Source organism: Merops nubicus, unplaced genomic scaffold, assembly GCF_000691845.1.
Source record: "Merops nubicus isolate BGI_N331 unplaced genomic scaffold, ASM69184v1 scaffold32330, whole genome shotgun sequence".
Lineage (NCBI taxonomy): Eukaryota > Metazoa > Chordata > Aves > Coraciiformes > Meropidae > Merops > Merops nubicus.
In genome coordinates this window covers 158011-182645 of record NW_008581447.1, presented here as the reverse complement: position 1 = coordinate 182645, position 24635 = coordinate 158011, and the positions used below count along the sequence as shown (strand labels likewise).

General features: G+C 40.0%; 1 protein-coding gene across 1 annotated transcript in view; it reads right to left on the bottom strand.

Annotated features, from left to right (window-relative positions):
- CELF2 (CUGBP, Elav-like family member 2) overlaps positions 1–24635 on the bottom strand; it is a gene marked incomplete at its 3' end in the record, with an annotated part of 117101 nt that overhangs the window by 7020 nt on the left and 85446 nt on the right. Inside the window, exon 8 of the mRNA XM_008950028.1 lies at positions 18223–18357. Within this exon, the coding sequence (XP_008948276.1) occupies positions 18223–18357 (135 nt within the window). The remainder of the gene's footprint in view (positions 1–18222; positions 18358–24635) is intronic.

The window sequence follows — 24635 nt, the reverse complement described above, 5'->3', positions numbered from 1 at the left end:
GGAAAGCCAGAGGCAACTTCTTCACTTTATGGGTAAACCTTAAAGCTCTAACCTACACATAACCCCCCTTTACAACCTTAAGACCCACCAAAGACAAGCCTTCGCACTCATGAGGCCTCAAAGTACAAAATACTCCTGGTGTGGGTGAGATTTCCATACTCCATGAAGCACTCCTTGTCCCCACTTCCCTATAATCTGCAATGTTAACTTGAATAATTTTATATGTTGCAGATAGAAGCAGCTTTGATTATCCAATCTCTCTCCACAATGCAATAAGAAGCCAATAACGTCTTTGATTAAAAAAAAAAAAGTAATCAAAAACCCCAAGTAAAAACCCGCTTTTGTCAGATAATGTGGACACCAACAGAGAAGAGAGAAAAATTTCAAGTGAATTAATGTCAATGAATTCCCTGTGACCAATACTGCTCTGTGTTTCTGCTCATGTTCATTAGCAGATCATTTAAATGAAGTATATAAACCTCATATCTGAAGGACCTGATTGGTTTTGACTGGGCTGAATTCCATCCATTTCTGTTTCAGAGGATTATTACCCTTTTCTCTTGAGGAAACACATATATTTAAGAAATGAGAGGAATAGGGGTTAGGAAACTGCCTGAAAATTACATTAAAGCTCTTGGGGGCAAATAACTCCTGCAAATGAGAGCTGTACACTTATGGGTCGTCAACACATCTGTTGGAGAAAAGAGAAAAACCTGATTAAACCCTTCCCTCTTGCACAGCCCACAGAGCAAGTTGTGGTATCATAGTCTCACTGCTCAAACACATGCTCCAGGGATGGCCACTATCTGAGGCCAACATCTCTTTTCTTCTTTTATTCATACCAAGTTTCTCTATTCCATCGAACAAACGCAGAGCAGGTGCCTCAGTGATTCTCCCATTTGAAGTTGCAATTAATGACTTGGCATATAATCAATGTAAAATACTAGTTGGGGCATTGAAGCACCTCAGAAATCAGCTTTTTGTTGTTGTGGCTATTTCTTCTGCTTAGCAGTGATCTGTCTCACAGGTCCACTGGGACAATGCTTTTTCCTCTTTGGCTTATTATTTCTTTGAGGAGAAAGAAACTGAACAAATCGTGTGGTTCCCATTATCTTATTGAACATGGGGTGACAGAAATTAAAGGAGCTCCTTTTGTTAGGGCACTTGTAAAGGACAGACCCAGCACCTTACTGTGTGAGGTTTCCTGAGAGACTCCACACTAGTTATCTCCTTCCCTTTGACTGAGACCTGCATGTACAAAATGAAGATGAAGACAGTGATGAGCCCAAATACTATCATAAAGGGGCCATAAAAGGTCAAAGATATTAAAAGAGGTGAAAATTTCTCATAAAATGCTGGATGAAACTAAGAGATGAAGCAATGGTATTCCTTGTCCCCAAAAAAACTTAAAGGGAGATGAAATAAAAGTTTAAAGGTCCTGCAAGGCATGAGTAGAGGCTTAGGCCAGATGAAAGCTTTTACCTCATGTGCTCCCAGAATGCATTGAAATCCATCTAAAGACAAGCACTATGCTTCTCCTGCCCTTTGCTCTTTTCTAGTTTCTTTCAATGAAAAAATTGTAATGTATATTGAACCAAAGAGAAAAAAGAAAAATCACATGCTTTGAGGTAACAGTAGATGACTGCACTACTTTGGGGGTACCTGTATAACTCTCTCATGTCAGCTCTTGGGCTCCACAACTGCTCCAAGAAATGGCAAAGGAAGTGTAATTCACTCTCTGAATAGCATTATTCTACATTTATGGCTTTTTAGTTGTCCAGATGACAAAAGTAGATTGGATACCTATAGAACTTACAAATTGTTTTTTAGCAGGTTCCTCTGCCACCAAATAAACTAAAAGAAAACACTTCACAACTCCTTCCATCCTCCACGCCAGAACATTGCTGCTCTGAACTGAATCACGTCATAGTGCTGCTTAGTAAACAGCAGGCATCTGTCTCAAGGTACTTAGCTTGAAATACAGAGCTGTAGTGCCACGACAAATTGTCCTCTTTGTGCTACTGGTGCACTGGAATTTGGTGCAACAGCGAGCAAAATCAATACACACAAAAAAGGTGCAAATGACTTGGGCTTCTGGTGTCCCACGATGGCACACCCTGTATCCACAACACTTGGTGCATTATTTTTCTCTTTATACTGGGAATTTTATCCTTGCCTCCTCAAAACCTATACATGTCAGAGACTCGCTATGTTTCTGGGGCTGTATTAAGTGAGTTAGTCCTGAAACTAAGGAGAGAGGTTCAACAGACTGGAGCTCCACTCTGATGAATGCTGGCTGAATATGCAATAGCTGGTGAAGAACAGAGGGACATTTTAGCAGCTGCACCGATCATTCCTTCACAATGTTAAGCCCTGGATAAACATCACAACATGACAGATAAGAGTTTGTCTACTCAAAGGAACTTTTTCCTCTCTAACATCAGTCATTGGAATAAGCCAAGAACTTTCTCAAAGAGGCTGCTGCTCAGAGACTACTGGCAGGAGCTACGGGGTTGAAATCTTTCGCTGTTGTTGCAAGAGTTCAGACAAGATGTTTACCATGCTCCCCACTGACCTTAAAACTCTATTAATACATGAAAATAATATCAGTGTTGGATAAAGAGGTCAGTTTAGACTTGTAAGAGTAAAGAGTTGCCCAGTAACCTGTAGAAAAATGTGCTCACTTTCCTGCAGCTTCCCTGCTTGCTGGTTACCTGTTGCCTTCTCCATCCAGGCCACATACAGACACTTTACAGAACACTTCCCCATCTCCACCCATGGAAGGAGAGAAGGTAAAAAATGCTTATTTTATTAATAAAGACATTGCTGTTCCTTCTTAATTTCCTCTATTGCAACATTTCTGTGTCAGTCTCACAACCTTACTTCTCTTTCTTCCAAACTCAATTCCAAGTTAATAAACATCCAGAAAACTTCAAATAATACAAATAATAGTATTAAAAAGCTGTGAAATGCAGAAGGGGATGGGTGCAGCCTTTCCTCAACACCCCCCCAAATCAGTCTCAACCCCAGCCACTTGATCTTACTGTACTTCCTCCATTTAACTGATGAAATTTTTGCTGTCAACTTCATTATGAATAAAGACTTGGCCTTTGATTAATATATTCTTTAAAAGAGCTCTCTTTGATACAAGGGACACATTTTCTTTTGCAGTTGTTGCTCTACACAGTATAGATATTTTTGTTTAGAGATGTTGCATTCATAGAGATTTTCAAGGCTGGAAGGAGCTGGCATTTTCAACTGCTCTCCTCAACACATTTATTTCTGCCTTTAAAAGGTTATAGAACCTTTTAGGTCAGAGACGTTTTAACAGAAAGCTAAACTAGCAATGAGCAATTTCCATTTTTAATTTAAATAACATTTCAACACCATTCCTAAAAATCATGCCAACATAGAAAAACAACCAGTATTAGCACAGAAACTTCTGGCCATTCTTTTGGCTAGCTTATGTCCATAGAGTCATGATGATTTACATCACCTGGACTTACATCAGCTGGAAAACCAGACTCAGGATAACAGCCTCTAGGAAAGGCAATGAGGTGTAAATATTTCTTTGGCTCTGCCCTGCACATTGTGGATGGGATTAATTTCCCCACCTTTGGCAGCCTCATTGTTAGTTTAAGCCAATCTAGTCAAGACTGTTCTTTTAGGCTGTCTCTGAGGTTAAGAGACCTTCAACTCAGACACTCTAGATTGCTATCTCAGGATTGGCTGAACTGCCCTCTGGAAATGCCCTTTTTTCCACTGACTCAGATGGTGAGCTCAAAGTGGATGTAGAGCACTCAGAGAGGAAATGTGTTATGGGATGGATCCTGCCATTCCTGTCAGCCACACGTCGTGTTAACAACCTGGTGATCTGAAAGTGAGGGATCTGCTTTCATCCTGCACACAGAACCAATGCCAAACCACGCAGACTCAAGAGGTTGAATGCAATCACCTCAATCAAATCTCAGGCTCAGACAATTGCCTGATGCTGGTCAATTCTGAGTTAACCTGCAGAGGATGTCTACTATTCTGCAAACACATGCTGTCCAAGAAAGGAGCCAGACAGCAGGGACTTGCCTAGTGATACAGTATAGGTCATGCAAAGTAGGAAGGCTCTGCACAGAAGCATGCTGGAGAAGCTCAAATACTGGATGCTCTTGATGCCTTTACCAATTCTGCCCTAAACTTCTTGAGCTGCCCTGGATAAGGCACTCACTATATTTTTTTTGCTGCAAGACAGGGCTGATTCTGCTTCTTCCTTGTTGCTAGCTTCTGTCTTAGAAAGCCATATCTTGGAGGCACAGGCATATTTTTGTCATGTCTATTTGCCTCCTACGCCTAAGACCAAGGAATGCCCTTGATAGGGCTTCCAGGTATACTGAAATATGAAAACTGCAGACCTGTGTTCAGTAGTACAGCCTTGGGCAAATCGTACCTTTCTCATGTCTCAGGGCCAAGAGGAGGTCAACTGGAGCATCAAGGGAGGCCACCCAGGCACTTGGTGATGAAACACAGATAAACACTCCCTCTCACTCTTGCTCTGAAGAAAAGGACTTACTCAAATCACACACATGCCTCAGTGACCTGGCAGAGAGATGGTTTACAAGTGTGTAGTCAACCTCATTCTTTCCTTAATTTTTCAGTAAATCCCAAAGTAATAAAGAACTTCAATGACTTCTCAGTGAAGTCATACACCACAGAAAAAAAAAAAAAGAGTATTTTGGACACTCCACATGCTAGCTTGGCACTAATTTATGAGTGGTGAAATGCAGTAGGCTGTGTAATCCTGTGCCTTGTCCTGTTCCCTTCCCTTCCCTCTCTTCCAACACTTGCTGGAAGAGAGTCTTGAAGAGAGTCTTTCCTTGTCTGGAAATGATACACAGTCACATCACAGGCCTGGGACCAAGGTATTAAGAATATCAAAGAGGCATTTCAAAGATTTTAAGTGAAGTTTCTTTCTGGAAACATCATTTTGGTTTTAGGGCAGAACTAAAGAAGAGAATGGGCAAAGTAAAGTATGGGCAGCTTCAGCTCTGTGCCTGCATAGAGGGCTGCTGTAGACCTTCACCCAGAAACTTCGTGTGAAGAGCAGCTGATGTTCCTGGAGCAGAACCACCTTCCTGGTGCTGCAGGGCTTCAGGGCAGCTCCAAGACTGGCTTTCCACACAGAGATTCACAGCAGTAACTGTGTCAGCCCTGCTGACAGCTTTCCTGTAGGCAGCTCTGGGTCACACTCCACAGCTGCCTGTCACTTCCTAATGCGCGGTACAAGAGGAAGTTCAGTGTTTATTTTGATACCAGCCACCTGCTTATCACCTCCTGGCTGTGAACCACGACTTGGTTCTTGTTTTACCTAATGGAAAGTTTAAACAACTCAGTGTTCAAAGTATTTATTTTGCTCTGACAACACAGTAGTGCACCAAGGATCAATATCACCCACAAATTTAAGGTTCAGTATCTCTGTGATTTTAAGTATGAGAATTTGCAGAGAAAACGTGCTCTTTGGGGAAAGACTCCTGTCAAAAATGTATTGGTGGTTGTCTGAGTCCAGAATCCTCTTTCTTTTACTGAATTTGGGTGTATTTCTGATTTTCTGTTGCCTAGATAATGTAGATCTGCCTTAAACTGCTCCTGACTAAAGGTCCGTTGTAGGAAGCTTACAAAATTTAAGAGGGACAGATGCAAAGTCCTGCATCTGGTAAGGAATAATCCCTTTCAGTAACACCGGGTGGGGATGGATGGGCTGGGGAGAAACTCTGCTGAAAAGAACCTGGGGGGGTCCTGGTGGGAATTGAGCATGAGCCAGCAGAATGCCCTGGCAGCAAAGGAAGCCAACAGCATCCTGGGCTGTTGGAACAGGAGAAGATCTAGGAGACTTTGGTGATGTTTTCCTCTTTAGTTGATGCTTGTTAAATTACATCTAAATACCATATCCAACTTCAGGGTTCCCATTGTAAGGAGAACATTGATCAGCTGGAGGGAGCTCAGTGGAAGGCCAGAAAGATGGTCAGGGGCTTGACCTCTCATCCTGTAACACACTGGGCTTGTCCAGGCTACAGAAGATACAGCTTCAGGTGGAACTAAAGCAGCCTCCCACTACTTATGAGGAGGTCATCATAAGATGATGATGTCTAGATAACTAGGACAGCACAGCAGTGCATGGTGGGAGGATCAGTGGTAAATTCAGAAACGAGAAGTTCAGTCCAGATATAAGTAAAGGCATTTGTACTGTGAGGACTGTCAAGCACTGGAACAGATTACCCACACTGCCCAGTCTGTGTCTTTGGAGTTTTTAAAGACTTGACTGGATCAAGCCCTGAGCAACATGATCTCACTTCACACCTGACCCTGCTTTGAGTAGAAGGTTGGACTACAGACCTCCTAAGGGACCTTCCAACCTCGATTAGTCTACAAAACTATGAAAAGTAGAAGAGTGTAGTGGAAAAGTAGAAAAAAAGTCAGGTAACACTGAGGCAGAATGAAAGAAAGTTGGAGAATGAAAATGTGTTGGCAGAAAATTGGATAGGACGTCTGGCTTCTGTTCTTGGGTCTGTTTACAGGAATAGAGGTTGACACCAAATCTACCACTTACCTCTTGGCTGTCCTTATGATTCTAGGCTGCCACAACTACTTTGTGTGGGCTAGATTTCCAGTGCTAGATCTACATCTAACAAAAGGAGGTTCTGACCTTGGGTGATTTCTTGAGATTTTAGATTCCTATTAGTTTCCTTTAGATTTAGCAATGTGCAACAGAAAAAGATCATAGCAGAAAAGTGGAAAGAAAGAATATAAAGAAATTAAGCAGAAAGAGTAAATGCAGTAAGAAAATAAAATAAAAATTATTTTAATACTTTTAACATCTCTACAGTCAGTGACATAGAAAAAAAATTGTAAGAGGTGGGGACAAAAGGAAAAGAAATAAGAAATATTAAACCCAAAGTAAAATATATTTTAGCAAGATGAATTTAAAATCTTTGTTTCCTACCCAAAATCTGTTGTGCAAACAGAATATGCCTTTGTCCCTTTGTTAGTAAAAGATGGATAATAAAGCTAAGACACAGCACTGGATTTGAGGATAATCAGATTAAGGCTGCATTCTCTGTTTTCTTTCTAATTTTGCAAAACCCAACAATGTTTGGAACAACGCTTTGCAAACTGCATCTAAACAAGATGAACATCTGCTGGCCTGAGCGAAGGAATAAAGATATTGGACAAAGTTTAGTTCTGTTGGACCACATCCATGCAAAAATTTGAACTTTGGTCTGATTTACATCGTATTTTGGTTGTGGTACTCTCTTAAACAGAGGATAATGGCACCCAGCTGTAGGAGGTTGTACGCAGTGGTGAATTTGGACCAACTATCTGGTGTTATGCAGGATTCTGGTCAGATCTGATCTTACATGTTTAAGGTCAATTGATTCAGGTGTATTCTCTTCATGTAGCACTAACAACAAGTGGTTATTCTAAAGAGATGGAGGCCCCAAACCTTTCTCCTAAGCATACAGATGAAACGTCTCTTATGGAAAAGAGAAGCGATCCAAGTATAGGAATGATGGAGCATATAAACATGGGTGGGGGGGAGAAGTGGGTAAGTCAATCACACTGCCCATGTGACACTGCTTCAGGAACGTGCAGTTGTGTTTCTGTCTGAAATGAGCACACTCTACGGGCTCTGACTGCATAAGGAACATTTTAAAGGAGAAGAATAATTAAGCGATGACAGAGGCATCATCATTATTAGATAATCACAACCCAGGGGCATTAACAAACGTTGAGTGTCTCTAATCCCATGGGGTCTAATTATTCTGTGATAATAACCACACCTCCAAGTTTTAATTTATTCCTGTGGAGAATCTAGGGGGGGGGGGGGGGAAAGGGGGGCATTTTAATATTTTTGCTGAAGGAAGATGCAGTTGGCCTTTCAAAAGGGCTCATCAGTATTCTAATCTAACTAGCATGTGTGATTGGCATTAAATTGTCTGCCCTTTAAGGTGATCTCTAGCCAATCCAAGTATTCACCCTTGTGCAAACTGGTGGCCTCCCAGTTGATAACATAGCACCAGCATGCACTGGTTCTGTTTCTCAGGGCAATTTCTGGCAAAGGAGGGATGTATTTTCCTGCTCTGGGGTGGTTAATTCTCCTCCATAAGGTCCTCTGACAGCCACACGGCCATTGGTGTGGAGAGAGAAGTAAAAACTTGCTCATTTTCTGGTATCTTGGAAAGTGTTGTCTGACATGTCAAAAAGGAAGATTCTGGTAAGTTTAAATGCTCTGCTTGTGCTTGGATAGAATAAAAGTGACAGACACACACCAGGGAAAGAGCACCAGAAAAGCAAAAGAGCAAGTAAGAGTCGGGGGAAACAAGAATGACACTAGAGAAAGACACATACTAATATCACAGCCTTTCTCAAATAAGTCAGTGTCCCTCTACTTCTTCATTACTCTCTTGTGAACAATTCCTGTGAAAGATTGTCCAGAACTTCTCAGGCTACAGGAAAAGAAGCACCAGTGAGGAAATCAGGAAGGGAGAGTAGTATCCACTCAACATCTGGTCACATCTGTGTGTCTGTGTGCATGTATGTGCAAATGAAATGAAGCAAGATACAGGGGGAGAGGGAGAAAAGGAGAGGGGTCTTTCCCCATGGTGATCCTTTTGGCTGAAGCTGGCTTTCTGAAGACAGCTTTATATTTTACAAAGTCCTTTGAGTACATTCACTTATACAAGGAAAAAAAGAAAACAGAGAGAGGTGAACAAATGTATTCAAATTCTTTGCAAATTCTGAAGAAGCCAAAGTCTTCACAAACTGGAGACTAACTTCAGACTCGTAAAACCTGACTCCTCAGTAATGCATGGATCTCTGAGAGCTCAGGAAGCTCTGTGAGCTTGCAACAAGTGAAAATCAGGGTCACTTATCTTAATCTCATGTCATTTATGCTAAAGGCTAACTTGACATTTCTGATTACAGTGTCCACACCAAGGACCTTCCCTAGCAGTGCAAAGAAGGAGGAGAAAACAGAACATACAAACATACTACAGGTACGGCAGGCAAACCTGCCAGCTAGTTACTTTTGTAGTTTTCCAGTCTTCAAGTTTCCTCCAAACCTATCTATCTAACAGAATGTATTTTAGGAAACAACAGTTTATTGATTGGGCATATCTTTGTGAATCTAGGCTATTGTGTTTAAGGGTACATCTTCCTCTGAGATTACGAAGATGGAGAGAGAGAGTAAAAAGCACATTAATATTCTGGGCCAATTCCACACTGATGTTTCTGTTTTGGTGAAATGTATTGTTCAGTGAAGACCATCCATCTCTACTGTAAACTACAAGTCATATATTCTATTTCAGCACTGTGCCTGCAACATATCATGCATTCTCCCCAGCAGACCACAACAAAAAATTGCTTTTGGTTTCGAGTGGGAAGTGCTTTAAAGAGAGGCTAGGGAAGGGAATAATAAGGCACAGTGGACTGGCTTGGGTAAAACTTCATAGCTGACCACTGGATGTTTTCAAATGTAACTCAAACTGAAATAAAACCAAATTGGAACCCCATAATATGAAGAAAACAGAGAATAATTACTGAGCATTTATGACTCTGTTACTCAGTGGGGCCAAGGGCTGTGGCCTGTGTGCACTGAAGCACCATTGAGTTCACATCAATACCAGAGCATTAGCATTTCTACAGGGAACTTCCAGCTGTGCCCTTATGTTTATTACTGCTGTCTCACACATTTGAGCAAGCTATTGTTCAGGGACTCACACCCTGATGCTGAAATGACCTCCATGTGGAGCCACTTCAGCATACAACCACTTCTAAACCACTTTCCAAAGAATTTCTGATTTAGCATCAACAAGGTTCTACTTGAAGACAGGATCTCCTGCCTTGAATACAGGTTCCCTCATAATGCTCCCCATGTGTCTGCAACATCTTTGACATATTTTCACCACTACACAGTGACAAACAACAAGTAGTAGCATCTCTTAATAAAAAAAGAGTGTTGGTAGAGTCCAAGCCTATAGTTCAAGGTAAGCAATGTTTTTGTTGCAAGAGTGCTAATCACATGCATATCTGGCAATTCAGATTCTAACATATGGGAGAGGATGGCCTGATACATTTTCATTCCCTCCTCTCTAGCACATTGGTCTTAAGAACAGCTCAACAGTCCTTAGGAGGTGTTTGTCTTTCCATTGCAGCAAGATGTGCCTAAATATTTGTTGACTTCAGACACTTAGGAGTCCTATCCATGGTATTTTAGAATAGAGATGAGATAAACGATGTATTGAAAATTTGAGTCTGTAGGTAAAGGAGTTATGAATCTAGAAAGTGCCTGAACAAAAACTTCCATGGAAGAAGGGATTTATAGTGGGGTGTGCAAGCAGAACCTCAGTGTAATAGCACACCATCAGATTCAGTCATTCACCTCTATAAGTCACAAAACTCAAGGATTATCTTGTTTCATGTAAAATTACTCAGCCACGTCCTTTGCAGACCATTTGTGAAGCCATATGTAGTTCAGTGTGGCACTGGTTCTTTCCATTCACATTGCACGTTTTTGTTCTGTGACCAACAAAGGCAGTCAAAACTTTATTTGGTTTTAAACCCATGCATTACTGGGAAAGATTTTTGTTTGGCCAACGCATAAAATAAATCAGTGGCCCCATATTCAAACAACTAGCTCTTTTCAAACAATGCTGAAACAATTAGGTTAAAGACATTCATAAGCTCCAGTTTCCATTAGGTTCCACAATTTATCCTGCCTTGGGAAAACAGACCATGAGTATCCATGGACAGGGGCAAAATTCAGTAGGTTTGAAGGAGCAGTGCTGGCAGTAATAGACCTTAAATAGTTAAAAGCTCCTTCAAGTGCATGTTTTTTTTTTTTTTCTAAGATTTACATTATTTCATGAACAGTATGAACTCCAACATTTTCTGGGCCCAGAACTTTTTCTAAGATATATAGCATGCAAGCTCAATATCTACTTGTGTAGCCAAGCTGATAGTATCATGTTTCTTTCATAGAAAACAACCCTGAACAAACTAGAAATAGTATTTCCAATAGGAAGAAAAACAGCATTCTTTACAATCTGGGATTCTTGAGGCTTGAAGTAGAGATTAACAGTGAGGTAGAGAGACAGTTACAAGATATAATGTATTATAAAGTGTTATTTGTACACTGCAAAGTAAATCCTGAAATGTGCGAAGGCAATGGATTTAATACTTTAGGAAGATGATAATGTACTAATGTTTAAAAAACAAACATGTCTCCTGTTGAATTAGACCCTACTAATCCATGGTTTAGCACTGTACATGGTTTCCTAAAAAAAAAAAAAAAAAACTCTGATGAATTAAGTAACACAGTGCTTCAGTGAAAACTATGCACAAGTTTCTGTCCTTCAGCACACAGCTTCAGTATTTATGCAATTCTGATGAAATGTTGGAGGTGTCTGTGCCAAAAATCCATAAACTGATAATGCTGCTTCTAAGAAGGAGACAAGAAGCTTTTGCAAAATGTTTCTTCAGTGGCGGGGCAGCTTCACACTTCTTCACTGACAGGTTCTGCACACCCTAAGCCCAGACATTTAGCAACTGAACTTCCCTGAAGTCCTTTAGGCTGAATTGAGACACCTGCTCAGAAGCAATTTGCTGGGAGAATATACAACGACATTTTAAGGGACAAATATGCAAACAGGTCATTCCAGTTGATTGATGGCCCGTCTGCTGCTATCAGCATCCTCTGGGTTATCACAGACTCATTTTTCCAAATGAGGAGACCAGGGAGAGACTGCTCTGTTCTGGGGAGGCTCCATGGGAATTCATCACCCTTCACCTCTCCTTTTACTATACTGGGACTCTGGGAGATTTTTAGCCACGATTTCTACTTTCTTCTTCTTTAGTCATTGGAGAAATTTTTAAGCACTATTAAAAATACAAATATAGGTCAAAAAATGCATGCTCAGTTTCCTATTTTTGTCTGCAGCTTGTGTTTGGATGCCTGCTTAAGGGTGACCTAATTATCAGATGGGCTTAGTACCAATATATCTCTCCAAGAAGCAGCATAATCTCTGGGCTGTAGGAGCAGCCAAAATCAATTCACTTATTTAGAAACCTAACCACAGACCCAGAAACTTAATACTATGTGGGTCAGCCCAGCTGACAGAGAACAGTTCAGAAACATCCTGGTCCCACCACAGATCTCCTTGAACTAGGCAGTGAAGTGACAGGCACTGGGTGGTGGGGATGCTAAGGCAAGATTTGCTTCCATGGCTTCCTTTAGTGCTGAGATCAGGGTTAAGGCATTGGACTGCTCTGTGCTCTGAGCATTAAGATAATGACACTAGTAATATAACTAAACTATAAAATTGAAAATCATACACTTGGGTTGTTTAAGCATCCATACAGGGTATGTGGACTGTATGTATACTGTATTTCTAAACCTTTATTTAATATAATGGGTTACAATTTAACCTAAAAATAATGAACATTACACTAGGGAAGTTTCCTGTGTACTTCAAAACAAACACAGCTTATTTTAAAAGATTTTACCTTATTTTAAATGATTTTATAATAATGGAACCTGCATTAATTCCACATGAAAGGGTACAAAAATAATCAATTTGTACTACAGTGTGAAGAGTGCCATTCTGCATTTTAAACCGATCTTTTCCAACATGAAACATTTACTTCATTCTTTAGCAAACTGTCAGACCATCCTACACACCAGCAGTAGGGTTATTTTTGGATCATCCTGGAAGCAAATCACAGCTCTCTCAGTGGGTGTACTGGCCTCTAACAAAATGTCACGGTGGCAGACTTGCACCACTGATTGGAGAAAAACGTATTGTACTGAAGTGAACAAAAAGAGAATCTTCTAAGAATGATTATTTGAACATTCTTCACTGCTTCTCAGCTGAAGCATCTTGTATATTCTATAAAATCTCTACATTCCAACAACTGTGTTCACAACGTGAATACCTTCCACTAACAAAGACAATCTTCATACTATATTAGGGGGTAGAGAAAATAATGAACCACAAAAGATAACTATAAGTTATAATTCTATGCTTTTAGCAGGGGGAAAGGATGAACTAATTCTTGCAGGACAGGCATTGTAATCAGGGTTTTTCTCTCTTTTTCAGTTTATTCTATACTTCACAGATTTCCTTTTTGGGGGTTGTTATTCTTCAATGTCAGCATCTGTCTAAAAATGAGTATTTTTAGACTTTTGTAATTATGAGAGCTTTTTTCCAACATAAGATTTAATCGCTGAATTCTGATATAATATGGCAAAAACTGTGCTGGATTTTATGAGGTCATTAAAGAAAAAAAGTCCTACTTTCTACACTGACAATATTTTTTTTCAGAAAGATTTCCTCTTCGGTGTACACAGCAGATAAACCTGAAGAGCTTTGTTACTGAAGCATGAATAGCTAGTTCAGCTCTGTGAATAAATAGTAGTTTAGAGAATCAAATAATCATGAAAATGTCATGGAAAATCAAGGCTCCTAAGTCTGAAACTGAATTAGCTTCTGGTTTAACAATTCTCTCCCCCTGCAGATCAGAAGTTATATTGTGTATGTTTATGCAGATGAATTTGGATGTGTAATTAGATGTTTTGCCTCTTCATTTGCACATAGAAGGGCTTTCCTTCTATGTCTGGCTACTGAAAAAAAAACATTTATGCATGAATTTTAAGAAACAAAATTGAAATGAGCTCACAGAGGCTGTGGAATCTTCACCCTTGATATTCAAACATTGACTGGACATGGCTTTCACCATCCTGCTTTGAGTGGTCCAGGTTTGAACAGGATCCTGGAGTAGAGACTTTGGGAAGTGTCCATCAACCTATGACTCTATTGTTATGACATTAAACAATAAAACTAGCTGCAGTGATGGAGAAGGGCAAGATGACAAAGTAAGCTGGTGTTTGAAACCCAACTTGTGTATTCTTCCTGTGAGTACAAAATATTTTTCAGATGTTTAATATCAGTTTTCAAAAGGATCAGGAGCTTCGCATCTCCTGATATCAGGAATTGTTTCAGTGTTGTATCAGTCAGCCTTGTACCACTCAGGACAGTAAGAGTAAACATTGTTATTCTTGGGAAAACTAGGGTAGTGAGTCAACTGAGGCAAATTATATGTCAGAGTTAGAGGCAGACACTCTGATCCTGAGCTTCTCTGTCCTTCCTTCACATCCACCTCCACCCACTGAACTAACCATAAATCCCTGAAGTCTATGGAATTGCAGTCTCCCTGCAAGCTCTTTGCCAGTCGATCCATTTGCAGGATATGTCAAGGACAGTCTATAGAGGAGAGGACAAGGTTCCTGACCCTCAGCTGAGATTCATCCTGCCTAAATGGAGAAATTCACAGTGTTGATACCTAGACCTGAGGCAGTCCCTCCAAAATCCCTTCACAGTTAATGGGAAATGCAAACTTCTAGGGCTCAACCAAAAGGGAGTTGAGACAAATTGGCTCAGACAACCTGGATTCAGATAAAAGCTACCCCAGCCCAAATCCTTACCTTATGAAATAATATGGGTACCTGTCTTTAAAACAGGAAAATATTCTAAGTGAATGAAACGAAAAGAAAGTGAAGAATTAATTAACTAAATAGAGGTGATTAAAGTAAATAAAGGAAACAATTATCATATCAAAATAAAAGACAAGAAAGATGATTAAATGAGTCTTCAAAAGACCCGTGAGAAACTCATGAAAGACATAATATGCATTTACCTGGTTTTTATTCTTTCATGATTTCATTTTCATTTTTATTCACTTCCATCTGATAATTGCAAGAAACAGTTACTTTAACCATGGGCAATTTAAACTATTTTAATTTTTTTTGCAGGGCCAAGAGACGAAAGAACCTATTTATTGCCTGAGGGGATTTTTACTAAAATGAAAGCTTAATCTTTCATGTTTTTTTAAGCAAAGGCTTTTAAAAAATCATTTCTAACAATGCTGTAGGGAGAGACTTCCATGGGTATGCAAAATTGAAATTATAAATTTACAATTATAAAAAAATTAATAGTTTAGGGGATTGTATTGTCTCTGTTCTCTCTGAATGAATACTGTTTCAAGCTTAAGAGAAAGTATTTAGCACACGGAGGAGAATGAGAGTCCTTAGACTCTCCTGTGGTCAAAGCCAGTTAGTGAGGGTGTGTGAGAGAAAGATCATCAGGGTTTTGTTTGTTTGGAAACGTGTGATTGTATGAACCTTGAAGAAGGAGTTCCGTTCAGAGTGAACAGTCACTATGAGATGTTGAGTGTTTTTCTCTTCTTGTTGGATATATTGCAAATAGAAGCCAGCAGCAAAACTTGTTGTCCTCAAGTATCAGATGCCCTGTTGTTTTCTCATGGCCTGTTTTTCTGCGTTGCCAATGCATCAAGATTGGCCTGATCACCATCTCCTCCATAACAGTTTGACACACTGAAGCTTTCTAAATCTTATCTATGTAAAATTAAGCTGCCAGATGAATTTTAACTGAAGTAACCACCTTTTGGGGCTCTTATGACACATGTCTACAAAGGGCAGAACAAGAGCTCTTGGTCAAAGATTGATTCAGGAGACATCTTCAGGAGAGATACAGTTACATATGGGTAGAAACATGGGTATGATTTATGTGCCTGCAATGGTTTAAGGCATATTAGAAGTACATGCTCATGCCCATCCCTGTTCCATGCAGTATTTTGGCTTTAACAGCATCAGTAAAAGGATTAAATTTAAGCATGTACCTTTGCACTTGCCTAAATTCAGGGAGTTTTCTGAACTGATAAATATTAATTTAATGCATTATCTGGAGAGAAACATACATTTCTTCCTGGGCTTAGTGCAGGCTTTGAAATCAGACAAAATAATTTACACTTATGAAACACAACAAACTGAAGTGTTCTATTAAAAGAAAAACTAGACCAAAAAAATAGCCTCAAGGCCTCCAAATATACACACACTGAAAGGCAGATTTAAATGTTTTCTGCCAACATATTTCAGGTTTTAATGGAAATACTTTGAGCTACTATGAAAAGCTTTAGCGAACTAAATTCATTTTCCATAGAGCAGGGAAGAATCACTGAAGATATTATTCAGGTTTACAAAATACTCAATAAGGTGGAGAATGTGCAATCAGATAAGGAAGGTTAAACTGAAGGGTATTTTAACAAGGCTTGATTTTAGGTTGGTTGTGCAACATAAATAGGTCAATGGATCTATTAGACATAGAGTTTGACACACCAACCCGTCTAACATTACAAACACTTGTGTACAGCTACTATCTATAAGACTTTCAAGGGCAAATGTCATTCTGAATACACTGTTTCAAAGGCTCAATGCCCAGATTTTTTTTTGAAATCACACATCTTCAATCTGTAAGCCCAAACCACTAATCTCTTTGGAAAAACTGTGGTATCTGCTCTACAATACCCCCATGAGCAATACTAAGCTCTAATTGTCCCAAATGAATACCTGCACATGCTTCTGCAGACTTGGACATGAGATGCCAAACACCTTCCAGGTACTCAAGGAGCCCTGAGACCAGGTTGAAAGAGGGAAGAGCAAGTCAGCTAGGCTAAACAAGTAGATTGTGCAGGAGAGGGAGAGAGGAAAATGTGGACCTTAAGGGTGAATCTGAGTCCTGTGCTAGACAAAGAGCACAACAGAAACATGCTGCTCCCTGAGGTTCTGGTGCCACTTTGCTGCAGAGCAGCAAGGTGGAAGGAAGTTCATTTCCAGCCACTCTACACTGCAGTGAGCTATGCTGAGTTGCCCTGAGAAGTCTGGTCAGTATGGCTCCAGAAATGCTGAGCATGCTTTGGGAGAACAGGCTTGTCAGACATTTAACAGCTAAACTGCAGAGATATCACGGGGCATGCAGGAAATGCAACATTTCCACTTCTGTAAGTGTGTGACATTTAGACAGAAATACTGCAGAAACACTGACACTGAGACAAGCCTTTTGCAAAGCAATAAGCCCCAGCTCCAGGATGGAGGGAAGAGGTTGCTCAGGTTTTTAAAAAAAATATATCAGCAAACCAAAATTATTTTCACCCAACCTGCTTCTCAGTGATGTTGCAAATGAGTATTATTTTTAGGTCGAGGTGAGGCTCACACCAGAAACAGGGAAATTCTGCACAAAATTAATATTAGCCAAGCTGCCTTCCATTTAACCTCTCCCCCAGCCAAAAAAATAAAACTGTGATATAACGAGGAGCACTGGGCAGCTTTAACACCAGGCACCACACTCACTCCCAGTTCTATTGTGCAGTGAAGACTGTTGTCCTCACTGATGAGCTCAAACCGTCTGCCATGAATTACTTTTTCATGGGGAATAAATACACACTTCAACAAGATTAAACACAAACGTTCTTCAGTAGTGTCGAAAATAATATGAATGTTTTTTAGAACAGCAATAAACACACTTCATGATGCAAATAATTACACCCTGCAGCCTTTATGTAAAGATAAGCAGCCAGATTCTTGACTCAGCTCCACCACTGTAAATCCAGAGTAACTACACTGGATCTCCATGGATTCTGAAGATGCTGAAGTGTTACTGAACTTTGGATTTGCTCTGATTTCTCTCTGGGGTGTTGCAGACATGAATAGCTGAAGTCTACATGGTGGTCATGGAAGCCTCATCACCTCTTATCCTGTCCTTTATTCAACCTTAAAACTTGTCTTCTGCTTAGTGTAATGAAGTCAGAATCTGCATTCCTTCTGCATTTGGTATCAATTCTGTAACTGTAGTCTCAGTCAGGATAAGAAGAAAGCTCAACAGGCTACAGCAAGAAAAAGAGAAGGACTTCACAAAAATTTGTGATGGGTGAAGGCAATATTTGCATGATGAGCTAGGAATCAAAGATTAATCTCTTAGAGGTTAAAAAGAATGACCTTGGCTGATTTTTCTATAGGATGGGAAGAAGTTAAATTTAGCTTGAGTTTCCCATGCAATTGTAATTCCCACATAGACTTCTGTAAGATGGGTCTGTTGAGCTTTAATGGCTCCAGAAATGAGTCTGGAAAAGTGAACGTACCCACATTGGACCACTTGAAAAATTAGTTACTTGCTTCAAAATAACAGCAACAAAAATGTATTCAGATCTTAAAAGGCTCTTCAGGATTTATGTTAGTGCAGGACTCAAGACACAATCAGTGTTTTAACAATCATCTTCCCATTCATTCTCATGTTTGCACTTTGAAAGCAAGCACTCTGCTCTTACCAGGACTTGTGAGGGCTCCCAGAGCACCAGTCGTTGTGGAGAGAGGATTTGCATTGGTGGTAGTAGCTGAGGTTTGGGCGGCGGCTGCTGCAGCTGCTAAAGTTGCCAAATTCTGTAATTGTAAAGCGTTCATGCCTGTGTGGAGAAGCAACAGGGTTAATCAAAACATGTAACAAAAATAAAAAAAAAAAAGGCTATTTTCAACAGACATGGAGCTTGGGATGTACCTTGCCAAGAGATTCAGTTCTTCTTTTCACTCCCAAGACAACTATAATTTAGGTTCACCCAGAGCAGGTTGCCCAGCCCTGCATCCAGGAAGGTTTTGAGTATCTCCAGAGAAGGCAACTCCACAACATCTCTGGGCAGCCTGTTCCACTGCTCTGGCCCCAAATGGTATCTCTCTCCTCCCTTCCTTGGAGTTGAGAGGATACAGCAAATGCACCAGCCTATATTTGAGGGAAATTATATCTGGTTTGTGTCTCTTCTATAGGGGAAGTGTAGAATTAAAAGTCATTTAGACTCTGTGTGAAGCCCAGGTGCAACACTATTTCCTGACACAGCGAGGGGTGCAAAGAAGATAACTAACGTTTAAAATGCATTCGGGACAGGGTCATATAATTGGGATGAATACAATTTGTTTCCTCTGTCTCCTCTGAATATATCTACTAAGGCTACATTGTGCAGTAGCCAATAATTGTGCTGGTTTTCCTGTGATAGTTCGTTTCTAAAACCACATGAACTAAGAACATCAAACGAGCATCAGTTTGCTCCCAGAGCCCATCACTGAGGTAGGGACTTTCAGGCCATAAGCTCTGGACTGTGACACCATGTCACTCACTCATCTGCCATTATTTTAGAAGATGTGGGGGACATATATGTGCAATTCAAGGAGGACCTTCAAGAAATGGATGTGTTTAAATAGTAAAGGCTTTCATTTAGATGGCAAGTAAAAAAGGGCAAACAATAAATAGAATTTTTGTGAAATGGAAAAAATATTATGGAACAGCAAACAGCATTAATTTGACTTATATTAGAGGGACAGGAGTTTGTCTCTCCAGAGACCTTCAAAAGTACTTACATTTTACCTCAGACTAGCCAAAGTACTTAGGCAATTACTTTAAGGTGAACTATTTCAGTGAGGGACTAAAGTGCAGAGACAAGTTAGATGCAGGCATTAACCAGACTGGACCTTTCTCAGGATCCTCTGAGTAAGATACAACTGTCCACAGGGGTGATGTTCAGACCGGGTGTCTACATATGGACGTGAGAGAAGTGTTTGCCAGTGAGAGAGCATAGTTTTTGGTTTGGACACGAGGCAGATCTGCACCTTCTGCTTGAGCTCTCAACAGAATGGACAAAGTGCATAAAACCAAACTACTAAAAGATGTTTATTACATTCTTGTAGCCATGATAATGTAAGTACACACAAAAGGTTGGGTAGTAGGAAGAGCAGCACCTTTTCTAGACCAAGTGATAGAGATGGGAAGACTGCATGAGTTTTAGGGAACACCTAAAAAAGAGCATGAGTGCCTGGAAACTTGCCCAGTTTTTCCTTGATGTTAGGTTGTCTAGCAAGGGCTATTACTTCACCCCACATGCTTTGTTTCTCAAACCAGGGGAGCAAATAACAACAACTTGAAGAAGATGAAAAAAAAAGAAGAGGTTAAACAATACTTTGTAAGTATGTTTGAGAAGAAAAGAAATACAATGAAGGAGAAGCATTTTCTAGGAATTGAGAACTCTTGCAATAACGGAGAGTGGTACTACTGTCACATGCATATGTTGCAGACTCAAGTTGGTACAATCATTGAGCCCCATAAAGAGGTATTCATACTGATTTGGAACTGTGAGGTTAACCTTGATATAAGCATTTATTTGTGAAGAAACACACTAATTTAAATACATCGTGTTCCAACAGGCAGGTCAGGTCTCAGGAAAGCACCTAGCTTGACTGAGGTTCTAATGTTTGTGCCTCAGTCAAAAGCTCAAAGTCAGCTCAGATGTTGGTACTTCTGAAAATGTGACACAATGACAATGTCAGGAGTAAGGTTTTAGGTGACCTAAAATCCACCACTTGTAATCTGGAATGTACACACCACACTTGGAGGAATTACATGATCAAAAAACCTCTCAGGTTTCTTTTGAATGTTAATGACTATATTAACAAATAATGATTTTCTCAAACTCTACTAGCCCAAACTACTTTGCAAAACTCAATAAAGCTGCCCTAGTCATAAGTCATTATTAACCTAGACAGTTAGGTGTAACTACTAAATAAAGTGATCACGGGTCATTGTTGTAATTTAGAAGTCTTCTAAACCAGCTTTCACAAAATTTAAGTGCTTAGAATACAAAGATAACTCTGAAATGGCAAAACAGTACCTTAATTACACAGACATTTTGTAAATAACAAAGAACTAGATATTGGATACTCAAAAGAATAGAATGAAATTGCTTTAAACATCTCAAATCTTGAATCCTTCTAAGGCAGGAAAAGTTGACTGAGTATTTTAAAAACCTTTTATTTTTACTGTCAGACTAAAACGAAGTTTTGGAAGCAGCATCATATTAAAAAATAAATTTCTGAAACCAGAGGTGGTAAGGAGATTCATAACAGTTTTTAAATCCTATCTGTGGTTTAACCTGAGAATTTTTTTTTCAGTAAAAAAGTAGAAATAAATTCAGATACGCAAGCATAAGAATAATTTTGTCTTTTTTTTTTTTTTTAACTTACTCAGTGGTTTTTTTTTTTTTTCTTTTTACATTAAAAATCCTCTTTCTTTGATACTGGGATTCAACAATTCTGCAGATTATTTCAAACAAGATTTCAGGATGGAGTCTTAAGATGGAGTCTAGCTCTCTGCAAGCAGAGTAGACAGTGGTTCTCAAACTGAAATATGGAATCCATCTTCATCCTGGATTGATATTTGATTGTCAAATATAATTTACCTTCCTCTTTCATAAGAAATGTAAAGTAATTCACCAAAGAGTGTCCAGAAAACATTGCTGGTTTCCACTGAGGTCACATTTTGTGCCCTTCTGTAACAGAGACTTGGTAAAGCAGTAGGTTGGCCTCTACCATAGCAGCACGGTTTTCTGCCATCCACTGGTTCATTATTCATCAGCAGGATCAGTCATAATCAGATTTTATTTCTTCTGTGGGGAGGCTTCCACTTTGGACTTTTAAACAGCACACATGGCAGGATTAAATAATAGTGAATAAATACAGAATGGTACTAGGGAAGAGACAGCAAAATATCATCACCTAGAAATCCCACATGCTTCTGAAAATGCATGGACTTTTCTCCAAATCTCAGTTTAGATGCAAATGGATTCTGAAGCAATTTAATACTGCTTTTTCTCTTTCACTTCATGTGTGTGGCTCTGCCCATGCGTGCAAGGCTGCAAAAGGCTACGAGCAGAGAGGGCTGTGAAGCTGGAAGTCAGCGTACGCTCCCTGCAGCGCTCAAGGAAAAGCACAGCGGGCAAGACAAGGTCAACAGGCAGTGGAACAACCAACTGCTCTCTCTGGGCTCCTGAACCACTGTCGTGCCCGCGTGAATACAAAACAAACACCAGCTTTGCCTCATTCCACACAAATATTTTTTTTATACTGGGACATTTCCTGTGGAAGCACAAGAGGAACCCATCAACTTGATGAGCTTCAATGCCAAAAGAAGATTAACAAGAGCAAGGCGGTGACGAAGTTGTCTCTCCACCCAGTCTGCTCGACTACAGAGGTGACTAAAAGACACTGGCCACAAACCAGCTCTGCAGATGTTACAGGGTGTCAGCTTCAGTGCCTTCAGGAAAAGAGACTGCTCACTGTTGTCACACATGCGTAAGGGGACAGCAAAGAGCCCTGCTGAATCCAGCACCCAAACATGGCTGTCAGCCAGGGCTCACCACACACCCACCATCCAGCATGCTCCAGAGCTAATTGTGTCAACAGGTTTATCACTCAATATGTAACCTCTTTAGGATCCTCTGTCTGCTCAAACACATAAAAAGCAAGTCCTGTCATCACCGTTTCACGTTCCTCAGGCATTTTACCATTTCTGCTCCCTTTTTATTGGTTTCTCCCGTCAGCTTGTCAAGGGCATCAACATCTCACTTGGAGGAGGGAAGCCAAATGCTCTCCAGTCCTAGACCCAAAAAGTACTTTGCTTTCAAATGGGGATTTTGGTTTTGGAGTGCAGTCTCTTACAGAACTACAGCTAGCTAGAGTTCTGTGGGACTAATCTCTCATTCTCTCCCCTTTCACAGACTGTCTTCACACATTTCACATCCTACAGCTTTTTCAAAACAGTCCCAAATCCCGCTACAGAGCTGGACCGCTAGTGAGTAGATCATTTTTATTTGAAAGTGCTGCTCACTCAGCAAATGCACCACTCTCTGAAGAAATGCAAATTGCTTAATGCTGAAGAACAGCCTCATAGGCAGAGCTGCACATGAAAAATGAAAATCCCCCTGTAGAGGAGAAAAAAAAAACCCCTTCTGGGTAAGGAATAACTCTTGATCTTCATGATGGAGACAATGTTGGGAATTAAAGGGAAATGATTATAAAAACCAGAATCACAATACAGTTTGATTCCATTTTTAATAACATGTATTTACCAATGCGCTATCAGCTTGGCAAATATTCACGATGGCAAGGAAATTCAACTTTCATTTTGTTATTTGGCAGATTAAAAAAACAATTAAATTATGTACAAAACAGATGCACAGTATGCCTTGCTTGAAACTTAAGATTTTTTAAAAAATTATTTATAAGGATAGGGGCATGAAAATTTAATTTAATGTTCACCTTAGGTAATTTTGTGTCTTATTGTTCACAGCAATTACCATAAATCTACATATCAATAAGCGAGAACAGATGTCAGTTGTTACAAGTGCTTGCCAATCAGGCCTGTTAAAAAGTGACAGATGGATGGTGATAGAACATTCTCATAAGGCCTATTAGCACATTCACAGGAAATTTTTGTAGTGCTGCACAGTCACAGATGCAGTTCTGTGAAAACACGGGGAAATTTGAGAGCACGAGATTTACATTTTACAACTTCTTGTGCTGCCTCTGACACAAACTTTCATACAAAGAAGCAATTTGCTTCATTTCAGTCACCACAGCTTTTCTCCTGTGATAACTGTAAATTCAGAATTACTGGGTATTTGTAGAGGAGGCAACAGAGTCACAAGCTGTTCCTGAAGACTTCTTAGGCCTCATCAGCTCTTGGGTTTCCAAAACCATAATAAAATCGTATTAGGAAATAGCTGAGATTCGCTTGCTGAACAAATTCCTAATAAAGGAAAGCACTGGCTGCATTTTAGTGACAATATATTCAAAGTCAGTGGTGATCATCAGAGCCAAATCTGCACAGCTCATAAGCAGTTCCCACTAACTTGACTTCCTTTTCTTTGGAAATTTTATCCTTCCCAATTATTAGGATTTATTCCTTCTGAATTAAATCCTGTCTGCAGCTTAAAATTGTGGATTAAAGTAAAATTTATCATCCTCAGGCCAAAAAGCACCTATGTGCTAACACTGACATCAGCCATTTCGGATACTACGTTAAAAATAGGGGTAAAGGCTTCACAGCTTGTGTCTGAAAGCCTGTGTGTTATTCCAGCAATATTCTAAGTATTAAAAGGAGAGGAGACCCGAGTGCTACCTCCATTAACTCATATATACTCTACACCTATGTTTAGAAAAGCTGCTTATCTGAGCAGTGCTTAAGGTGCCCTGAACATTTAGTGTTTGATTTAGCAAAGCCCTTAAAACAACTTTCAAGTCCACGTTTGATTCTTCTCTGCTTCTTAAGAGTATATGCTTAAATGCAACTGAAAGCTACAGTTACTAGTTGACGCACGTAGGATTTCAGCACATTTGCAAGTTATGTATGCTCCAAACACATTTCTGGCATGAAACATACTTTACTCAATTGAAACTTCCCCAGTCCTAGTGGGAAGGATTCATCTGATCTAACTTTATCCAGATAAAAGTTACTTGCCCAGACTCTTGCTATAGCCAAATGAGAGAGAGTGAGCGAGCAGATAATTTATCTATCTGATCCTTCAACAGGCAGACTAACCCCAGCCCTTGGTAGGATGAACTGCAGCCTATGAGTGACTCCCTCTTCATTGACATCGCAGGGAGACCAGACACCTAATTTCCAAACTGCTCAGGTTCAGTGGCATGAATTTCACCCACTGAGGAACCAAGGCAGTTAAAAGGCCCTCTGCTTCCTTCCACCATTTATGGAAAGCCCAGCCAGAGCTACAGACCTTGTGTCCAGACTTGGCCAAACTTCCACATCATGCACTTTTACCACCTGAATAAGCACGTCTTGTAAGCTACCAAGTATTGGTTTTCTTCTCAAGGTGCCCCTCCTCCTGTAAGGATTGAGAGCAGCTTC